A 21,002-nucleotide genomic window follows, 5' to 3' on the forward strand; every position below is an offset into this window, starting at 1 on the left:
CGTGGTATATTGGTCATATACCACACCCCCTCGTGCCTAAGAACAGCCCTTAGCCGTGGTATATTGGTCATATACCACACCCCCTCGTGCCTAAGAACAGCCCTTAGCCGTGGTATATTGGTCATATACCACACCCCCTCGTGCCTAAGAACAGCCCTTAGCCGTGGTATATTGTTCATATACCACACCCCCTCGTGCCTAAGAACAGCCCTTAGCCGTGGTATATTGGTCATTTACCACACCCCCTCGTGCCTTATTGCTTAAATATACAATTTTAATTAAGACATTAGGAGAAACCATCCAATATTATATAGAACTTGGTCTGAGTCCCCAATGGTAACCCATTCCCTATATAGTGCACTGCTGTTGACCAGAGCCCTATGGGGCTTCCTACGGACCCTGGTCAAAAGTAGTGCACTATATAGGGAATAGTGAGCCTTTTGAGACGCAGACACATTAAGACATTGGGTTGTCTGGCTCACAGATGGCTGCCTGTTGCTATGATACTGTGGGCTACGCTGGCATCCATCCTGTTGCTATGATACTGTGGGCTACGCTGGCATCCATCCTGTTGCTATGATACTGTGGGCTACGCTGGCATCCATCCTGTTGCTATGATACTGTGGGCTACGCTGGCATCCATCCTGTTGCTATGATACTGTGGGCTACGCTGGCATCCATCCTGTTACTATGATACTGTGGGCTACGCTGGCATCCATCCTGTTGCTATGATACTGTGGGCTACGCTGGCATCCATCCTGTTACTATGATACTGTGGGCTACGCTGGCATCCATCCTGTTGCTATGATACTGTGGGCTACGCTGGCATCCATCCTGTTGCTATGATACTGTGGGCTACGCTGGCATCCATCCTGTTGCTATGATACTGTGGGCTACGCTGGCATCCTATTCCCTTTACAGTGGGCCCCATAGGGAGCCATTTGGGAGGCAGGCCATAGTATCTCCTCATTTATGGCACTTGGCACCCTATTCCCTACATAGTGCACTACTTTTGACCAGAGTCCCTATGGAGTAGTGCACTATAAAGGGAATAGGGAGCCATTAAAAAGACACATCCTGTGTTTAAACGGTACCTCCTCACTCACGGCTCTTGCGTACCTGTTCCCTATATAGTGCACTACCCATAGGGGCACTGGTCAAAAGTAGTGCACTACGTAGGGAACAGGTCAGTCCTTCACGGCCCTTGTGTGTCAGGATGCATTAGCTGCTGCACCACCAGGTCTATGTTGATGATGGGGTTGAAATACAGAGCCCAGTAGAACAGACAGTTACACACAAACTGAGGGATCACCGGCCAGAACAGGGCGAAGGCAAAACCCTGGGAGGACATCCTCCACAAGTGACCCCACATCTTCTGAGGGAGACTCCTGGAGGGGAGAGGAGACTTTGGTTCATTACATTAAACAACAAACTATGCAGAGATGGTGGAGAGAGAGCTAGTGAGGGATGAGATGAGGGGGGAGAGAGAGGGGTAGTGAGGGATGAGATGAGGGGGGAGAGAGAGGGGTAGTGAGGGATGAGATGAGGGGGGAGAGAGAGGGGTAGTGAGGGATGAGATGAGGGGGAGAAAGAGGGGTAGTGAGGGATGAGATGAGGGGGAGAAAGAGGGGTAGTGAGGGATGAGATAAGGGGGGAGAGAGAGGGGTAGTGAGGGATGAGATGAGGGGGGAGAGAGAGGGGTAGTGAGGGATGAGATGAGGGGGGAGAGAGAGGGGTAGTGAGGGATGAGATGAGGGGGGGAGAGAGAGGGGTAGTGAGGGATGAGATGAGGGGGGAGAGAGAGGGGTAGTGAGGGATGAGATGAGGGGGGAGAGAGAGGGGTAGTGAGGGATGAGATGAGGATGGAGAGAGAGGGGTAGTGAGGGATGAGATGAGGGGGGAGAGAGAGGGGTAGTGAGGGATGAGATGAGGGGGGAGAGAGAGGGGTAGTGAGGGATGAGATGAGGGGGGAGAGAGAGGGGTAGTGAGGGATGAGATGAGGGGGGAGAGAGAGGGGTAGTGAGGGATGAGATGAGGATGAGAGAGAGGGGTAGTGAGGGATGAGAAAGGGGGGAGAGAGGGGTAGTGAGGGATGAGATGAGGGGGGAGAGAGAGGGGTAGTGAGGGATGAGATAAGGGGGAGAGAGGTAGTGAGGGATGAGAAGAAAAAAGAGGAGAGAGGATGTGAGGGATGAAATGAGGGGGAGAGAGAGGGGTAGTGAGGAATGAGATGAGGGGGGAGGAAGGGATGAGTGTGAGAGAGGGGTAGTGAGGGATGAGATGAGGGGGGAGAGAGAGGGGTAGTGAGGAATGAGATGAGGGGGGAGAGAGAGGGGTAGTGAAGAATGAGATGAGGGGGGAGAGAGGGGTAGTGAGGAATGAGATGAGGGGGGAGATAGGGGTAGTGAAGGATGAGATGAGGAGAGAGGAAGGGATGAGTGTGAGAGAGGGACAGAAAGAGGGGTAGATAATTCAGGGTAAAGGATGAGAGGGAGAAAGTTGGTGTGACAGGGATAGATAGAGAGAAACACACACGGTACCTGATCTCAGCTCGGTTATAGAACCTCCACAGAACACAGCCCTCCAGGACAGACAGTAGCATGGCGTTGACGATGATGAACCGTGACGTCCAGTAGTGAACCGACAGCCAATCCCAGGCAAACTCAGCGATCAGCTGGTACGGAAGGAGGAGGTACTTAACTAGGAACTCCGCCCACTGGCGCCAGCTGGGGTGCACCTGGGGGGGAGAGATATACTAATATCGTCAGTATGACAAGACAACATCTACAGTAGCCTACGTCTTGTTGTCTATGACAACCCATACTGACAACATGTACAGTAGCCTACGTCTTGTTGTCTATGACCAGCCATACTGACAACATGTACAGTAGCCTACGTCTTGTTGTCTATGACCAGCCATACTGACAGCATGTACAGTAGCCTACGTCTTGTTGTCTATGACCAGCCATACTGACAACATGTACAGTAGCCTACGTCTTGTTGTCTATGTGTGTACCAAGCTTGTTGTCTATGTGTGTACCAAGCTCACTAAAAGTGGCAGTAATAAAGCCTCTCTTGAAAAAGCCGAATCTTGACCCAGAAATTATAAAAAACTAAATCGGCCTATATCGAATCTTCCATTCCTCTCAAAAAAAATTTAAAAAGCTGTTGCACAGCAACTCACTGCCTTCCTGAAGACAAACAATGTATACGAAACGCTTCAGTCTGGTTTTAGACCCCATCATAGCACTGAGACTGCACTTATGAAGGTGGTAAATGACCTTCTAATGACGTCAGACCGAGGCTCTGCATCTGTCCTCGTGCTCCTAGATCTTAGTGCCGCTTTTGATACCATCGATCACCACATTCTTTTGGAGAGATTGGAAACCCAAATTGGTCTACATGGACAAGTTCTGGCCTGGTTTTGATCTTATCTGTCGGAAAGATATCAGTTTGTCTCTGTGAATTTGTTTGTCCTCTGACAAATCAAGTGTAAATTTCGGTGTTCCTCAAGGTTCCATTTTAGGACCACTATTGTTTTCACTATATATTTTACCTCTTGGGGATGTCATTCGAAAACATAATGTTAAATTTCACTGCTATGCGGACGACACACAGCTGTACATTTCAATGAAACATGGTGAAGCCCCAAAATTGCCCTCGCTAGAAGCCTGTGTTTCAGACATAAGGAAGTGGATGGCTGCAAACTTTCTACTTTTAAACTCGGACAAAACAGAGATGCTTGTTCTAGGTCCCAAGAAACAAAGAGATCTTCTGTTCAATCTGACAATTCATCTGGATGGTTGTACAGTCGTCTCAAATAAAACTGTGAAGGACCTCGGCGTTACTCTGGACCCTGATCTATCTTTTGAAGAACATATCAAGACTGTTTCAAGGACAGCTTTTTTCCATCTACGTAACATTGCAAAAATCAGAAACTTTCTGTCCAAAAATGACGCAGAAAAATTAATCCATGCTTTTGTTACTTCTAGGCTGGACTACTGCAATGCTCTACTTTCCGGCTACCCGGATAAAGCACTAAACAAACTTCAGTTAGTGCTAAATACGGCTGCTAGAATCCTGACTAGAACCAAAATATTTGATCATATTACTCCCGTGCTAGCCTCCCAACACTGGCTTCCTGTTAAGGCAAGGGCTGATTTCAAGGTTTTACTGCTAACCTACAAAGCATTACATGGGCTTGCTCCTACCAATCTTTCCGATTTGGTCCTGCCGTACATACCTACACGTACGCTACGGTCACAAGACGCAGGCCTCCTAATTGTCCCTAGAATTTCTAAGCAAACGGCTGGAGGTAGGGCTTTCTCCTATAGAGCTCCATTTTTATGGAATAGTCTGCCTACCCATGTGAGAGACGCAGACTCAGTCTCAACCTTTAAGTCTTTACTGAAGACTTATATCTTCAGTAGGTCCTATGATTAAGTATAGTCTGGCCCAGGAGTGTGAAGGTGAACGGAAAGGCTGGAGCAACGAACCGCCCTTGCTGTCTCTGCCTTGCCGGTTCCCCTCTTTCCACTGGGATTCTCTGCCTCTAACCCTATTACAGGGGCTGAGTCACTGACTTACTGGTGTTCTTCCATGCCGTCCATGGGAGGGGTGCGTCACTTGAGTGGGGTGAGTCACTGACGTGGTCTTCCTGTCTGGGTTGGCGCCCCCCCCTTGGGTTGTGCCATGGCGGAGATTTTGTGGGCTATACTCGGCCTTGTCTTCGGACGGTAAGTTGGTGGTTGTAGACATCCCTCTAGTGGTGTGGGGGCTGTGCTTTGGCAAAGTGGGTGGGGTTATATCCTGCCTGTTTGGCCCTGTCCGGGGGTATCATCGGATGGGGCCACAGTGTCTTCTGATCCCTCCTGTCTCAGCCTCCAGTATTTATGCTGCAGTAGTTTATGTGTCGGGGGGCTAGTCTGTTACATCTGGAGTATTCTCTTGTCTTATCCGGTGTCCTGTGTGAATTTAAATATGTTCTCTCTAATTCTCTCTTTCTCTCTCTCGGAGGACCTGAGCCCTAGGACCATGCCTCGGGACTACCTAGCATGATGACTCCTTGCTGTCCCCAGTCCACCTGGCCATGCTGCTGCTCCAGTTTCAACTGTTCTGCCTGCGGCTACGGAACCCTGACCTGTTCACCGGACGTGCTTGTTGCACCCTCGACAACTACTATGATTATTATTATTTGACCATGCTGGTCATTTATGAACATTTTAACATCTTGACCATGTTCTGTTATAATATCCACCCGGCACAGCCAGAAGAGGACTGGCCACCCCTCATAGCCTGGTTCCTCTCTAGGTTTCTTCCTAGGTTTTTGGCCTTTCTAGGGAGTTTTTCCGAGGGAGTTTTTCCTAGCCACCGTGGTTCTTTCACATGCATTGCTTGCTGTTTGGGGTTTTAGGCTGGGTTTCTGTACAGCACTTTGAGATTTCAGCTGATATACGAAGGGCTATATAAATAAATTTGATTTGATTTGGTCTATGACCAGCCATACTGACAGCATCTACAGTAGCCTACGTCTAGTTGTCTATGACCAGCCATACTGACAGCATCTACAGTAGCCTACGTCTAGTTGTCTATGACCAGCCATACTGACAACATCTACAGTAGCCTACGTCTAGTTGTCTATGACCAGCCATACTGACAACATCTACAGTAGCCTACGTCTTGTTGTCTATGACCAGCCATACTGACAGCATCTACAGTAGCCTACGTCTAGTTGTCTATGACCAGCCATACTGACAACATGTACAGTAGCCTACGTCTTGTTGTCTATGACCAGCCATACTGACAACATCTACAGTAGCCTACGTCTTGTTGTCTATGACCAGCCATACTGACAACATGTACAGTAGCTTACGTCTAGTTGTCTATGACTAGCCATACTGACAACCTGTACAGCAGCCTACGTCTAGTTGTCTATGACCAGCCATACTGACAACATGTACAGTAGCTTACGTCTAGTTGTCTATGACTAGCCATACTGACAACCTGTACAGCAGCCTACGTCTAGTTGTCTATGACCAGCCATACTGACAACCTGTACAGTAGCCTACGTCTAGTTGTCTATGACCAGCCATACTGACAGCATCTACAGTAGCCTACGTCTAGTTGTCTATGACCAGCCATACTGACAGCATCTACAGTAGCCTACGTCTAGTTGTCTATGACCAGCCATACTGACAACATCTACAGTAGCCTACGTCTAGTTGTCTATGACCAGCCATACTGACAACATCTACAGTAGCCTACGTCTTGTTGTCTATGACCAGCCATACTGACAGCATCTACAGTAGCCTACGTCTAGTTGTCTATGACCAGCCATACTGACAACATGTACAGTAGCCTACGTCTTGTTGTCTATGACCAGCCATACTGACAACATCTACAGTAGCCTACGTCTTGTTGTCTATGACCAGCCATACTGACAACATGTACAGTAGCTTACGTCTAGTTGTCTATGACTAGCCATACTGACAACCTGTACAGCAGCCTACGTCTAGTTGTCTATGACCAGCCATACTGACAACATGTACAGTAGCTTACGTCTAGTTGTCTATGACTAGCCATACTGACAACCTGTACAGCAGCCTACGTCTAGTTGTCTATGACCAGCCATACTGACAACCTGTACAGTAGCCTACGTCTAGTTGTCTATGACCAGCCATACTGACAGCATGTACAGTAGCCTACGTCTTGTTGTCTATGACCAGCCATACTGACAGCATCTACAGTAGCCTATGTCTAGTTGTCTATGACCAGCCATACTGACAACATGTACAGTAGCCTACGTCTAGTTGTCTATGACCAGCCATACTGACAACATGAACAGTAGCCTACGTCTTGTCTATGACCAGCCATACTGACAACATGTACAGTAGCCTACGTCTAGTTGTCTATGACCAGCCATACTGACAACATGAACAGTAGCCTGTCTAGTTGTCTATGACCAGCCATACTGACAGCATGTACAGTAGCCTACGTCTTGTTGTCTATGACCAGCCATACTGACAGCATCTACAGTAGCCTACGTCTAGTTGTCTATGACCAGCCATACTGACAACATGTACAGTAGCCTACGTCTTGTTGTCTATGACCAGCCATACTGACAACATGTATTGTAGCCTACGTCTTGTTCTCTATGACCAGCCATACTGACAACATGTACAGTAGCCTACGTCTAGTTGTCTATGACTGGAGTCGTACCGTCACGCCTACCTTTATCAAATAAATACAATCAACATGACAGTTGAGCCGTCCAATGGTACCTGGTGGTTGAGGGGGAGGCTGTCCTCCATTGGCTCGCTGGTGCGTGAGAGGGCGGGGCAGCAGGTGTGCAGGAAGGGGAGGAAGGTTTCGGAGTAGTCGAAGAGGTAGAGGTAGAGGATGGTGAGCCGAGGAGAACTCTTCAAAGCATAGAGCAGGAACAGAGATTTACCTGCATTCACAGCCTGGTGGGGGGGTAGAGAGACGGTGGGAGAGAGGTGGGGGGGTAGAGAGACGGTGGGAGAGAGGTGGGGGGGTAGAGAGACGGTGGGAGAGAGGTGGGGGGTAGAGAGACGGTGGGAGAGAGGTGGGGGGGTAGAGAGACGGTGGGAGAGAGGTGGGGGGGTAGAGAGACGGTGGGAGAGAGGTGGGGGGGTAGAGAGACGGTGGGAGAGAGGTGGGGGGGTAGAGAGACGGTGGGAGAGAGGTGGGGGGGTAGAGAGACGGTGGGAGAGAGGTGGGGGGGTAGAGAGGACGGTGGGAGAGAGGTGGGGGGGGTAGAGAGACGGTGGGAGAGAGGTGGGGGGGTAGAGAGACGGTGGGAGAGAGGTGGGTGGTAGAGACGGTGGGAGAGAGGTGGGGGGGTAGAGAGGTGGGGGGAGAGAGGTGCGGGGTAGAGAGACGGTGGGAGAGAGGTGGGGGGTAGACAGAGGGAGACAGGAGAGGGGGAGACAGGAGAGGGGGAGACAGGAGAGAGGTAGACAGGAGAGAGGTAGACAGGAGAGAGGTAGACAGAGGGAGACAGGAGGGGGGAGACAGGAGAGGGGTAGACAGGAGAGAGGTGGACAGAGGGAGACAGGAGGACAGAGGAGACAAGAGAGGGGTAGACAGAGGTAGACAGGTAGAGGTAGACAGAGGGAGACAGGAGAGAGGGAGACAGGAGAGAGGTAGACAGGAGAGAGGTAGACAGGAGAGAGGTAGACAGGAGAGAGGTAGACGGGAGAGAGGAGAGAGGGAGACAGGAGAGAGGGAGACAGGAGAGAGGGAGACAGGAGAGAGGGAGACAGGAGAGAGGGAGACAGGAGAGAGGTAGACAGAGGGAGACAGGAGAGAGGGAGACAGGAGAGAGGTAGACAGAGGGAGACAGGAGAGAGGTAGACAGGAGGTAGACAGAGGGAGACAGGAGAGAGGTAGACAGGAGGTAGACAGAGGGAGACAGGAGAGAGGGAGACAGAGGGAGACAGGAGAGAGGTAGACAGAGGGAGACAGGAGAGAGGTAGACAGAGGGAGACAGGAGAGAGGTAGACAGAGGGAGACAGGAGAGAGGTAGACAGAGGGAGACAGGAGAGAGGTAGACAGAGGGAGACAGGAGAGAGGTAGACAGGAGAGAGGGAGACAGGTAGACAGGAGAGAGACAGGAGAGAGGGAGACAGGAGAGAGACAGGAGAGAGGGAGACAGGAGAGAGACAGGAGAGAGGGAGACAGAGGGAGACAGGAGAGAGGTAGACAGGAGAGGGGTAGACAGGAGAGGGGTAGACAGAGAGACAGGAGAGAGGGAGACAGGAGAGAGGGAGACAGGAGAGAGGGAGACAGAAGAGGGGTAGACAGAAGAGGGTGAGACAGAAGAGGGTGAGACAGAAGAGGGGTAGACAGAAGAGGGGTAGACAGAAGAGGGGTAGACAGAAGAGGGGTAGACAGAAGAGGGGTAGACAGGAGAGAGGGAGACAGGAGAGAGGGAGACAGGAGAGAGGGAGACAGAGGGAGACAGGAGAGAGGGAGACAGAGGGAGACAGGAGAGAGGGAGACAGGAGAGAGGTAGACAGAGGGAGACAGGAGAGAGGTAGACAGGAGAGAGGGAAACAGGAGAGAGGGAAACAGGAGAGAGGGAGACAGGAGAGAGGGAGACAGGAGAGAGGGAGACAGGGAGAGAGGAGACAGAGGGAGACAGGAAAGAGGGAGACAGAGGGAGACAGGAGAGAGGGAGACAGAGGGAGACAGGAGAGAGGGAGACAGAGGGAGACAGGAGAGAGGGAGACAGGAGAGAGGGAGACAGGAGAGAGGGAGACAGGAGAGAGGGAGACAGGAGAGGGGTAGACAGAAGAGGGGTAGACAGGAGAGAGGGAGACAGGAGAGAGGGAGACAGGAGAGAGGGAGACAGGAGAGAGGGAGACAGGAGAGAGGGAGACAGGAGAGAGGGAGACAGGAGAGAGGGAACAGGAGAGAGGGAGACAGGAGAGAGGGAGACAGAGGGAGAGGTAGACAGGAGAGAGGGAGACAGAGGAAGACAGGAGAGAGGTAGACAGGAGAGAGGTAGACAGGAGAGAGGTAGACAGAGGGAGACAGGAGAGAGGTAGACAGAGGGAGACAGGAGAGAGGTAGACAGAGGGAGACAGGAGAGAGGTAGACAGAGGGAGACAGGAGAGAGGTAGACAGTGGGAGACAGGAGAGAGGTAGACAGGGGGAGACAGGAGAGAGGTAGACAGGGGGAGACAGGAGAGAGGTAGACAGAGGGAGACAGGAGAGAGGTAGACAGAGGGAGACATGAGAGAGGTAGACAGAGGGAGACAGGAGAGAGGGAGACAGGAGAGAGGTAGACAGGAGAGAGGTAGACAGGAGAGAGGTAGACAGGAGAGAGGTAGACAGGAGAGAGGTAGACAGAGGGAGACAGGAGAGAAGAGGACAGAGGGAGAGAGACAGTTCAAACAATCATTAAACCCTAAATGACTTATCATCAAATGATGCACACAGCATATCTTAATGGGCTTACTTCAACCAGAGCATATAAAGTATTCATTAAGTGTGCGTCAATAGCACCCTATAACCTATGTAGTGCTGTGGTCCAAAGTAGTGCACTATATAGGGAATACGGTGCCCTTCAGGATGCAGCCTATGTTTCTGTTAGCAGAAATACAGTATATCTAATTGCTAATGACATAGGATTGACAGTACATCACATTAGCATTAAAACAGCATAAGTTATGACACGTTAAGTTATGACACGTTAAGTTATGACACGTTAAGTTATGACACGTTAAGTTATGACATGTTAAGCGATAATCAACGTGGGGCTGTGTGTTCTACAGAAAACAGAGATGAGTTATCCACAACGAGCTAGCAGACAGAGATGAGTTATCCACAACGAGCTAGCAGACAGAGATGAGTTATCCACAACGAGCTAGCAGACAGAGATGAGTTATCCACAACGAGCTAGCAGACAGAGATGAGTTATCCACAACGAGCTAACAGACAGAGTTGAGTTATCCACAACGAGCTAGCAGACAGAGATGAGTTATCCACAACGAGCTAGCAGACAGACCTGAGTTATCCACAACGAGCTAGCAGACAGACATGAGTTATCCACAACGAGCTAGCAGACAGAGATGAGTTATCCACAACGAGCTAGCAGACAGAGATGAGTTATCCACAACGAGCTAGCAGACAGAGATGAGTTATCCACAACGAGCTAGCAGACAGAGATGAGTTATCCACAACGAGCTAGCAGACAGAGATGAGTTATCCACAACGAGCTAGCAGACAGAGTTGAGTTATCCACAACGAGCTAGCAGACAGAGCTGAGTTATCCACAACGAGCTAGCAGACAGAGCTGAGTTATCCACAACGAGCTAGCAGACAGAGCTGAGTTATCCACAACGAGCTAGCAGACAGAGCTGAGTTATCCACAACGAGCTAGCAGACAGACATGAGTTATCCACAACGAGCTAGCAGACAGAGATGAGTTATCCACAACGAGCTAGCAGACAGAGATGAGTTATCCACAACGAGCTAGCAGACAGAGATGAGTTATCCACAACGAGCTAGCAGACAGAGCTGAGTTATCCACAACGAGCTAGCAGACAGACATGAGTTATCCACAACGAGCTAGCAGACAGAGCTGAGTTATCCACAACGAGCTAGCAGACAGAGCTGAGTTATCCACAACGAGCTAGCAGACAGAGATGAGTTATCCACAACGAGCTAGCAGACAGAGATGAGTTATCCACAACGAGCTAGCAGACAGAGATGAGTTATCCACAACGAGCTAGCAGACAGAGATGAGTTATCCACAACGAGCTAGCAGACAGAGATGAGTTATCCACAACGAGCTAGCAGACAGAGCTGAGTAATATACCAGAGAACCCATAGAGCCCCGAGTTGATTATCCCTTTAATACCATGGCTAGAATTTAATCTCTAGGGGCTAGGGGGCAGTATTTTCACGGCTGGATGAAAAAAGTACCCAATTTAAACAGGTTACTACTCTGGCCCAGAAAATAGAATATGCATATTATTAGTAGATTTGAATAGAAAACACTCTGAAGTTTCTAAAACTGTTTGAATGGTGTCTGTGAGTATAACAGAACTCATATGGCAGGCAAAAAACCTGAGAAAAATGTAATCAGGAAGTGGGAGAATTTAGAAATGTAGTTTTTGTTTTGAATCCCTTGAAAAACTACAGTGACATAGGATTTACGTTACACCTAACTCTTCCATTGGCTGTCAACAATCTTTATGAACTGGTTTCAACCGTCAGCTGTTACCGGGCAGATCATTTTGGCTCAGTCAATCATTGGCCAGTCTGAGGAGAGGTGTCTTATGATGCGTGTGCACGTGACGTCATCGTTTTTATATTTTTCTTCTGGGATGAATAGCTATTGCCCGGTTGTAAAATTATCGCAATTTTACGTAAAAAAAAATACCCTAAAGGATTGATCGTAAACATCGTTTGACGCGTTTCTACAAACGGTAATGGAACTTTGAACATTTCGTCTATGGATTTGCGTCCACGCCACATGGCATTGTAAAGTGTTCTGGATGGGTCAACAAAACTGATGTATTTGGACATAAATGATGGACTTTGCAGAACAAATGAACATTTCTTGTGGAAGTGGGTGCCCATCCGAGTGCATTCCGCCGAAGATCAGCAAAGGTAACTAAATATTTGGAACATATTGTAGGCTAACTGCATAGCTTAGCATTGAAGGCGAAGTTCTGTACTCAGAATATTGAACAATCTGCTTTTTCCGTAACATTATTTTGAAATCTGACAAAGTGGTTGCATAAAGGAGTAGATTATCTCTAATTCTTTAAATAATTGTTATACATTTTTTCAACGTTTATGAGTTCTTCCGTAAATGAAATGTGCCTATTCACCGAAGGGTATGGGGAGAAAACATTTTCTGAACGTCACGCGCCAATGTAAAAATTGGGTTTTTGGATATAAATATAAACTTGATCGAACAAAAAATGCATGTATTGTCTAACATGATGTCCTAGGAGTGTCATCTGATGAAGATTGTCAAAGGTTAGTGCTTAATTTTAGCTGTATATCTGGTTTTGTGATGGCTATCGTGCTTGGAAAATTGCTTTTTTTTTTGTTGCTGAGGTGCTATGCTAAAATAATCTAATGTTTTTCTTTCACCGTAAAGCCTTTTTGAAATCGGACAATGTGATTGGATTAACGAGTAGAGTATCTTCCCTGTGGCTCAGTTGGTAGAGCATGGTGTGTGCAACGCCAGGGTTGTGGGTTCGATTCCCACGGGGGGCCAGCACAAAAAAAAAAAAAAAATGCATGAAATGAAATGTATGCATTCACTACTGTAAGTCGCTCTGGATAAGAGCGTCTGCTAAATGACTAAAATGTAAATGTAAATCTTTAAAATGCCATATAATAATTTAATTTTAATTTTGAGATTATTTTGTTTTGAATATCGCGCCGTGCTATCTCACTGGTTGTTGTCCAACCAATCCCGTTATCGGGATTGTATCCTCAAGAATTAACACATTTTCAGGTAGAAATATGTTCAACATCCACTGAAGTAGCTAGCAAGTTTACTAGATAGCGACAGTAGTTGCTGTGGCGACCAAACAGACAGACTTGCTAGTTCAGCTAACCAAACCACTATTATGAAAATCTAATTCAACAATACCAAATACTGTTTTAAATTCGACTTTTGCTATCAAAAGCAGCTTTAACAAAACATGTAAATCTACAGTAATTGAATTCTACCATGCAAATATATCGTGCGTTATAGGGAAATAATGCACGCTCTAGAATGCCCTTCAAGCCAATCAGAAAGGAGTATTCAACAATGCCATGGTATAATTAAGCAATAAGACCCGAGGGGGTGTGGTATATGGCCAATATACCACGGCTATGGGTTGTTCTTATGCATGATGCAACGCGGAGTGCCTGGATACAGCCCTTACCCGTGGTACATAGGCCATATACCACAAACCCCCGAGGAGCCTTATTGCTATTATTAACTGGTTACCAACGTAATTAGAGAAGTAAAAATAAATGTTTTGTCATACCCGTGGTATTCGCTCTGATGTAACACGGCTGTCAGCCAATCAGCATTCAGAGCTCGACCCAGGCAGTTTCTAAGTTGATATAATATGTAGTATTTCTGGTTTCTGTCACCTTGTACTCCCAGAGGTTCTGAGGTGGCTTGACCCCCAGTTCCTTGATCCTCTCCAGCTCAGCCAGCACCGCTCTCCTGTGGGCCTGGTTGTCTATGTTATAGGGAGCTCTGGTCAGCTCCTCATCACCAAGCATCAACAATAACCTGAGAGATATATCAGAAAACCATTAAATAACCATGACATAACCATGTTACATGTTATTAACTCATCACTACCTAACAACAATAACCTGACCATGAAAAAAAGAGAGTGAGCGAGGAGATAGAGACAGAGAGAGACAGAGAGACCGAGAGAGAGAGAGAGAGAGACAGAGAGAGAGACAGAGAGACAGAGAGAGACAGAGAGAGAGACAGAGAGAGACAGAGAGAGACAGAGAGAGAGAGAGAGAGAGAGAGAGAGAGAGAGAGAGAGAGAGAGAGAGAGAGAGAGACAGAGAGAGAGAGAGAGAGAGAGCGAGAGAGACAGAGACAGAGAGACCGAGACAGAGGTCCAAGGCCCCAGGCTTTCCAACCAGAACAGAACTGTACTACAAACATAGCCCAAACTGTTAAACATTCCTCACCGTCCGTTAACGTTCTCCTGTAGGAAGGGTTCTTTATAGAGAGAGGTCCAGGCCCCAACGTGTTCCAACCAGAACAGAACTTCCTCCGGCGTCCATTTTGACACAGGTTTACTGACCAAGAGGTCATGGACCCCATCTCCACTGGACCAGTGGTACACCAGAAACATCACCTGGTAGGAGAGAAGTGAGACAGGTATGAGAGAGGTAGACAGTATGAGGAAGGTGAGACGGGTAGGAGAGATAGGTAGGAGGGAGGAGAGACAGGTAGGAAAGAGGAGAGACAGGTAGGAGAGAGGAGTAAGAGAGAGGAGAGACGGGTAGGAGAGACGGGTAGGAGAGAAGAGAGACAGGTAGGAGAAACAGGTAGGAAAGATAGGAGAGGAGAGACAGGTAGGAGAAAGGAGAGATGGTAGGAGAGAGGAGAGACGGGTAGGAGGGAGGAGAGACGGGTAGGAGGGAGGGGTAGGAGAGATGGGTAGAAGAGAGGAGAGACGGGTAGGAGGGACATGAGAGGAGAGACAGGTAGGAGTGAGGGGAGACGGGTAGGAGAGAGGAGAGACGGTAGGAGAGAGGAGAGGGAACAGACAGGTGTGAGAGAGGTGAAACGGGCATAGAATAGGACCAGAGATATGGTAGGAGACAGACAGGCGAGACACAGACAGGCGAGACAGAAAGTTAATTCCCACTAGTTTCGCACATATTAACATGAAGCATTCAGACTGTCATTCAAATAGACAGACAGACAGACAGACAGACAGACAGACAGACAGACAGACAGACAGACAGACGCGGAAAGATACACAAAGACGTTGCTCTCTTACTGCCACATGGACAGAACAAATAGACAAAACCACACACACTGTGACCCTTCAACACACACCCCCCCAACCCACCCCTACCCCCCACACCCTCACTACACACTTTGACCCTTTCTGCCACACGTAGAGAAAAGTAAGCTGACACACACTACAAGCATTCCTGTCCCACACACACAGATTTGCAATTGTCCCTTATGTGCTAGTTATGTATACACGCTGACTCCTTCCCGTTGACCTCTCCCCAGGTCCCCCTCGCTGACTCCTTCCCGTTGACCTCTCCCCAGGTCCCCCTCGCTGACTCCTTCCTGTTGACCTCTCCCCAGGTCCCCCTCGCTGACTCCTTCCCGTTGACCTCTCCCCAGGTCCCCCTTGCTGACTCCTTCCCGTTGACCTCTCCCCAGGTCCCCCTCGCTGACTCCTTCCCGTTGACCTCTCCCCAGGTCCCCCTCGCTGACTCCTTCCCGTTGACCTCTCCCCAGGTCCCCCTCGCTGACTCCTTCCTGTTGACCTCTCCCCAGGTCACGCTCGGAAAAAAGGCTTCTAACCACAAGGCTCTTTTCCTAGTTAAAATCAAACCCACTCTCTCTCTCTTACCGCGACACAGGTGAGTACAGTGAGGACTCCAGAGAAGAACCCTCCTGCTCCTCTACCAGGACTGGTCTTGGGGATTCCTCTGGCTGCCTGATCACCATACCTACAGACAGGTTACACACAGACAGACAGGTTAGACAGGCTACAGACATGTTACAGACCGGTAACAGACAGGTTACAGGAAGACCGGTTACAGAGGGGGCCTAGGTATGAACAACATGTTTATACAGCTGGGGTTCCATGCTATTAAGCATCTCAGAGTAGGAGTGCTGATCTAGGATCAGGTCCCCCCCCCTCCGTCCATGTAATAGTATTCATTGTGATCTAAAAGCCAAAAGTGATCCCAGATCAGCACTCCTACTCAGACACTGGATCCATACAGATGCCGTTGATTTGACATGAGCTTTATAATCCACTCGATGACCAGCAGTATGTGGACACCTGCTCGTCCAACATCTCATTCCAAAATCATGGCCATTAATATGGAGTTGGTCCCCCCCTTTTTTGCTGCTATAACAGCCTCCACCTCTTTTGGGAAGGCTTTCCACTAGATGTTGGAACGTTGCTGCGGAGACTTGCTTCCATTCAGCCACAAGAGCATTAGTGAGGTCGGGCACTGATGTTGGGCGATTAGGCCTGGTTCCAATTCATCCCAAAGGTCTTCGATGGTGTTGAGTCAAGTTCTTCCACACTGATCTCGACAAACCATTTCTGTACGGACCTCGCTTTGTGCATGGGGGCATTGTCATGCTGAAACAGGAAAGAGCCTTCTCCAAACTGTTGCCACAAAGTTGGAAGCACAGAATCGTCTAGAATGTCATTGTATGCTGTAGCATTTAGATTTCGCTTCGCTGGAACTAAGGGGCCTAGCCTGAACCATGAAAAACAGACCATTATTCCTCCACCAAACTTTACAGTTGGCACTATGCTTTGGGGTATGTAGTGTTAAGCTGGCATCCGCCAAACCCAGATTCATCTGTAGGACTGCCAGATGGTGAAGCGTGATTCATCAATCCAGAGAACGCGTTTCCACTGCTCCAATGGCAGCGAGCTTTATACCACTCCAGCCGACGCTTGGCATTACGCATGGTGACCTTAGGCTTGTGTGCGGCTGCTCGGCCATGGAAACCCATATCATGAAGCTCTTGTGTTGACGTTGCTTCCAGAGGCATTTTGTAACTCTGTAGTGAGTGTTGCAACCGAGGATGATTTTTATGTGCTTCAGCACTCGGCGGTCCCGTTCTGTGAGCTTGTGTGGCCTACCACTTCACGTCTGAAAAGGTGGCATGACAGTGCCACGTTGAAAGTCAGAGCTCTTCATTAAGGCCATTCTACTTAGAATGTTTTTCTATGGAGATTGCAAGGCTCTATGCTCAATTTTATACACTTGTCAGCAACGGTGTGGCTGAAATAGCCGAATCCACTAATTTGAAGGGGTGTCCACATACTTCTGCAGATACAGTGCATTCAGAAAGTATTCAGACCCCTTCCCTTTTTCCACATTATGTTACAGCCTTATTCTAAAAAGGATTAAATAAAATATTTTCCTCATCAATCTACACACAATACCCCATAATGACAAAGCTAAAATAGGTTTAGAAATGTTTGCAAATGTATAAAATAAAAAATACAAAAAACTGAAATACCTTGTTTACATTAGTATTCAGACCCTTTGCTATGAGACTCAAAATTGAGCTCAGGTGCATCCTGTTTCCATTGATCATCCTTGAGGTGTTTCTACAACTTAATTGGAGTCCACCTGTGGTAAAATCAATTGACTGGACATGATTTGGAAAGGCACACACCTGTCTATATAAGGTCCCACAGTTGACAGTGCATGTCAGAGCAAAAACCAAGCCATGAGGTCGAAGGAATTGTCCGTATTGCCCCGAGACAGAATTGCGTCGAGGCACAGATCAGGGGAAGGGTACCAAAACAATTCTGTAGCATTGAAGGTCCCTAAGAACACAGTGGCCTCCATCATTCTTAAATGAAGGACGTTTGGAACCACCAAGACTCTTCCTAGAGCTGGCCGCCGGGCCAAATTTAGCAGTCGGGAGAAGGGCCTTGGTCAGGGAGGTGACCAAGAACCTGATGGTCACTCTGACAGAGCTCCAGAGTTCCTCTGTGGAGATGGGAGAACCTTCCAGAAGGACAACCATCTCTGCAGTGCTCCACCAATCAGGCCTTTATGGTAGAGTGGCCTGACGGAAGCCACTCTTCAGTAAAAGGCACATAACAGCCCACTTGGAGTTTTCCCAAATGGCACCTAAAGACTCTCAGACCTGATGAAACATGATTCTTTTGTCTGATGAAACCAAGATTAAACTCTTTGGCCTAAATGCCAAGCGTCATGTCTGGAGAAAACCTGGCACCATCCCTATGGTGAAGCATGGTGGTGGCAGCATAATGCTGTTTTTCAGTGGCAGGGAGACTAGTCAGGATCGAGGCAAAGATGAACGGATCAAAGTACAGAGAGATCCTTGATGAAATCCTGAGCAGGTTGTCAGACTGGGGCGAAGGTTCACCTTCCAAAGGGACAACGACCCTAAGCGCAAAGCCAAGACAACGCAGGAGTGGCTTTGGGACAAGTCTCTGAATGTCCTTGAGTGGCCCAGCCAGAGCCCGGACTTGAACCCGATCAAACATCTTTGGAGCAGCAATGCTCCCCATCCAACCTGACAGAGCTTGAAAGGATCTGCAGAGAAGAATGGGAGAAACTCCCCAAATACAGGTGTGCAAAGCTTGTAGCGTCATACACGTGAAGACTCGATGCTGTAATCGCTTCAACAATGTACTGAATAAAGGCTTTGAAAACTTACGTAAATGTGATTGTTTTTTTATTAATAATTTAACGAGAAAAACATTTTTTTTTAATCAATTTTAGATTAAGGCTGTAACCTAACAAAATTTGGAAAAAGTCAAGAAGTCTGAATACTTTCCGAAGGGACTGTATGTATATGTACAGTACCAGTCAAAAGTTTGGACACACCTACTCATTCAAGGGTTTTTCTTTATTTTTACTATTTTCTACATTGTAGAATAATAGTGAAGACATCAAAACTATGAAATAACACATATGGAATCATGTAGTAACCAAAAAAGTGTTTCACAAATCAAAATATATTTTATATTTGAGATTCTTCAAAGTAGCCACCCCTTGCCCCGAAGACAGCCCTGCACACTCTTGGCAGTCTCTCAACCAGCCTCATGAGGTAGTCACCTGGAAGGCATTTCAATTAACAGGTGTGCCTTGTTAAAAGTTAATTTGTGGAATTTCTTTCCTTCTTAATGTGTCTGAGCCAATCAGTTGTGTTGTGACAAGGTAGGGGTGTTATACAGACAAACCATCTCAATTGGGTTTAGGTCGGGTGATTATGGAGGCCAGGTCATGTGATGCAGCACTCCTTCACCCTACTTCTTGGTAAAATAGCCCTTACACAGCCTGTGTTGGGTCATTGTCCTGTTGAAAAGCAAGTGATGTGCAAACCAGATGGGATGGCGTATCGCTGCAGAATGCTTTGGTAGCCATGCTGGTTAAGTGTGCCTTGAATTCTAGATAAATCACTGACAGTGTCAACAGCAAAGCACCATCACATCACCACCTCCGTGCTTCACGGTGGGAACCACACATGCAGAGATCATCCCTTCACCTACTCTGTGTTTCAAAGACACGGTGGTTGGAACCAAAAATCTCACATTTGGACTCCAGACCAAAAGGACAGATTTCCACTGGTCTAATGTCCATTGCTTGTGTTTCTTGGCCCAAGCAAGTCTCTTCTTATTGGTGTCCTTTAGTAGTGGTTTCTTTGCAGCAATTCGACCATGAAGGCCTGATTCACACAGTCTCCTCTGAACAGTTGATGTTGAGATGTGTCTATTACTTGAAGTATGAAGCATTTATTTGGGCTGCAATCTGATGTGCAGTTAATTGCCGTTTTCTGAGGCTGGTAACTCTCAAACTTATCCTCTGCAGCAGAGGTAACTCTGGGTCTTCCTTTCCTGTGGCGGTCCTCATGGGAGCCAGTTTCATCATAGCGCTTGATGGTTTTTGCGACTGCACTTGAAGAAACTTTCAAAGTTTTAAAAATGTTTCGCATTGACTGACCTTCATGTCTTAAAGTAATGATGGAATGTCGTTTCTCTTTGCTTATTTGAGCTGTTCTTGCCATAATATGGACTTGGTCTTTTACCAAATAGGGCTATCTTCTGTATACCAACCCTACCTTGTCACAACACAAATGATTGGCTCAAACTCATTAAGGAAAGAAATAACACAAATTAACTTTTAACAAGGCACACCTGTTAATTGAAATGCATTCCAGGTGACTACCTCATGAAGCTGGTTGAGAGAATGCCAAGAGAGTGCAAAGCTGTCAACAAGGCAAAGGGTGGCTACTTTGAACAATCTCAAATAGGCCAGCCGGCTCTGAGTGTGTTAGTACAGTACCTCTGAAAGGCCAGCAGGCTCTGGGAGACCTTGGGGTTCCCCTGGATCTCTGCTCTCCTCCTACCCACCACCTCTGAGAACAACCGCTCTACTGCATCTCTGAGAGGGGGAGGGGGCGGGTAGAAAGGATGGAGGGGGTGGAGGGAGAAGGAGGGAGAGGGGTAGAGGAGGGAGAGAGGAGGGGATGAGAGAGAGAAGGGAAGGGTGGAGAGAGGAGGGAGAGAGAGGGGTAGAGGATAGAGAGAGGAGGGGATGAGAGAGGGAGGAGTAAAAGGTAAGAAAGAAAGTTGATATGAAAACCAATAGAACAGAAGAGAAAATCAGGTTAATGGGATGAAGAGTCTATAAAATAAATTGTCTGTGTTTACATGGATGGATTTTGGCAAGGCTACCTTGGAGCTAGGTAAGACATGCCTCATTATTTGAAGTTAAACATATTTTTTTTTAAATCGTGGCCATCAAAACAGTTTAACACGCATTTAGAATTGTTATTTGTTGCGCACTGACTAACTAGGATCTGTATACTGTCTGCGTGTGATAAATAATATACACGACGACTAAAGAAAATACACACGCAAAAACGTAATTCCTGTAGCCAATCGACCGATAAGCATGCCAGGTTGAATGTATTAACATTAACAGGTATTACTCAGTGTACTGCAGGTCAAGTTCCCCTACCTCAGCAGGAGTAGTGTACTGCAGGTCAAGTTCCCCCTACCTCAGCAGGAGTAGTGTACTACAGGTCAAGTTCCCCCTACCTCAGCAGGAGTAGTGTACTACAGGTCAAGTTCCCCCTACCTCAGCAGGAGTAGTGTACTACAGGTCAAGTTCCCCCTACCTCAGCAGGAGTAGTGTACTACAGGTTAAGTTCCCCTACCTCAGCAGGAGTAGTGTACTACAGGTCAGTTCCCCCTACCTCAGCAGGAGTAGTGTACTACAGG

General features: G+C 47.7%; 1 protein-coding gene across 2 annotated transcripts in view; it reads right to left on the bottom strand.

The window, feature by feature from the left end:
• Positions 1 to 253: 253 nt before the first annotated feature.
• Positions 254 to 21,002, bottom strand: part of LOC115178660 (bifunctional apoptosis regulator) — a 28,131-nt gene continuing 7,382 nt past the window's right edge. For both annotated transcript variants that reach the window (XM_029739917.1, XM_029739918.1), the window contains 7 exons: positions 20,062 to 20,160; positions 15,615 to 15,714; positions 14,203 to 14,372; positions 13,639 to 13,783; positions 7,281 to 7,463; positions 2,541 to 2,737; positions 254 to 1,388 (listed from right to left, as the gene is read on the bottom strand). In XM_029739917.1, the coding sequence (XP_029595777.1) occupies positions 1,196 to 1,388; positions 2,541 to 2,737; positions 7,281 to 7,463; positions 13,639 to 13,783; positions 14,203 to 14,372; positions 15,615 to 15,714; positions 20,062 to 20,160 (1,087 nt within the window). In that variant the 3' untranslated portion in view covers positions 254 to 1,195. The remainder of the gene's footprint in view (positions 1,389 to 2,540; positions 2,738 to 7,280; positions 7,464 to 13,638; positions 13,784 to 14,202; positions 14,373 to 15,614; positions 15,715 to 20,061; positions 20,161 to 21,002) is intronic.

The sequence above is a fragment of the Salmo trutta genome, chromosome 38, assembly GCF_901001165.1.
Source record: "Salmo trutta chromosome 38, fSalTru1.1, whole genome shotgun sequence".
NCBI classification, from domain to species: Eukaryota; Metazoa; Chordata; class Actinopteri; order Salmoniformes; family Salmonidae; genus Salmo; species Salmo trutta.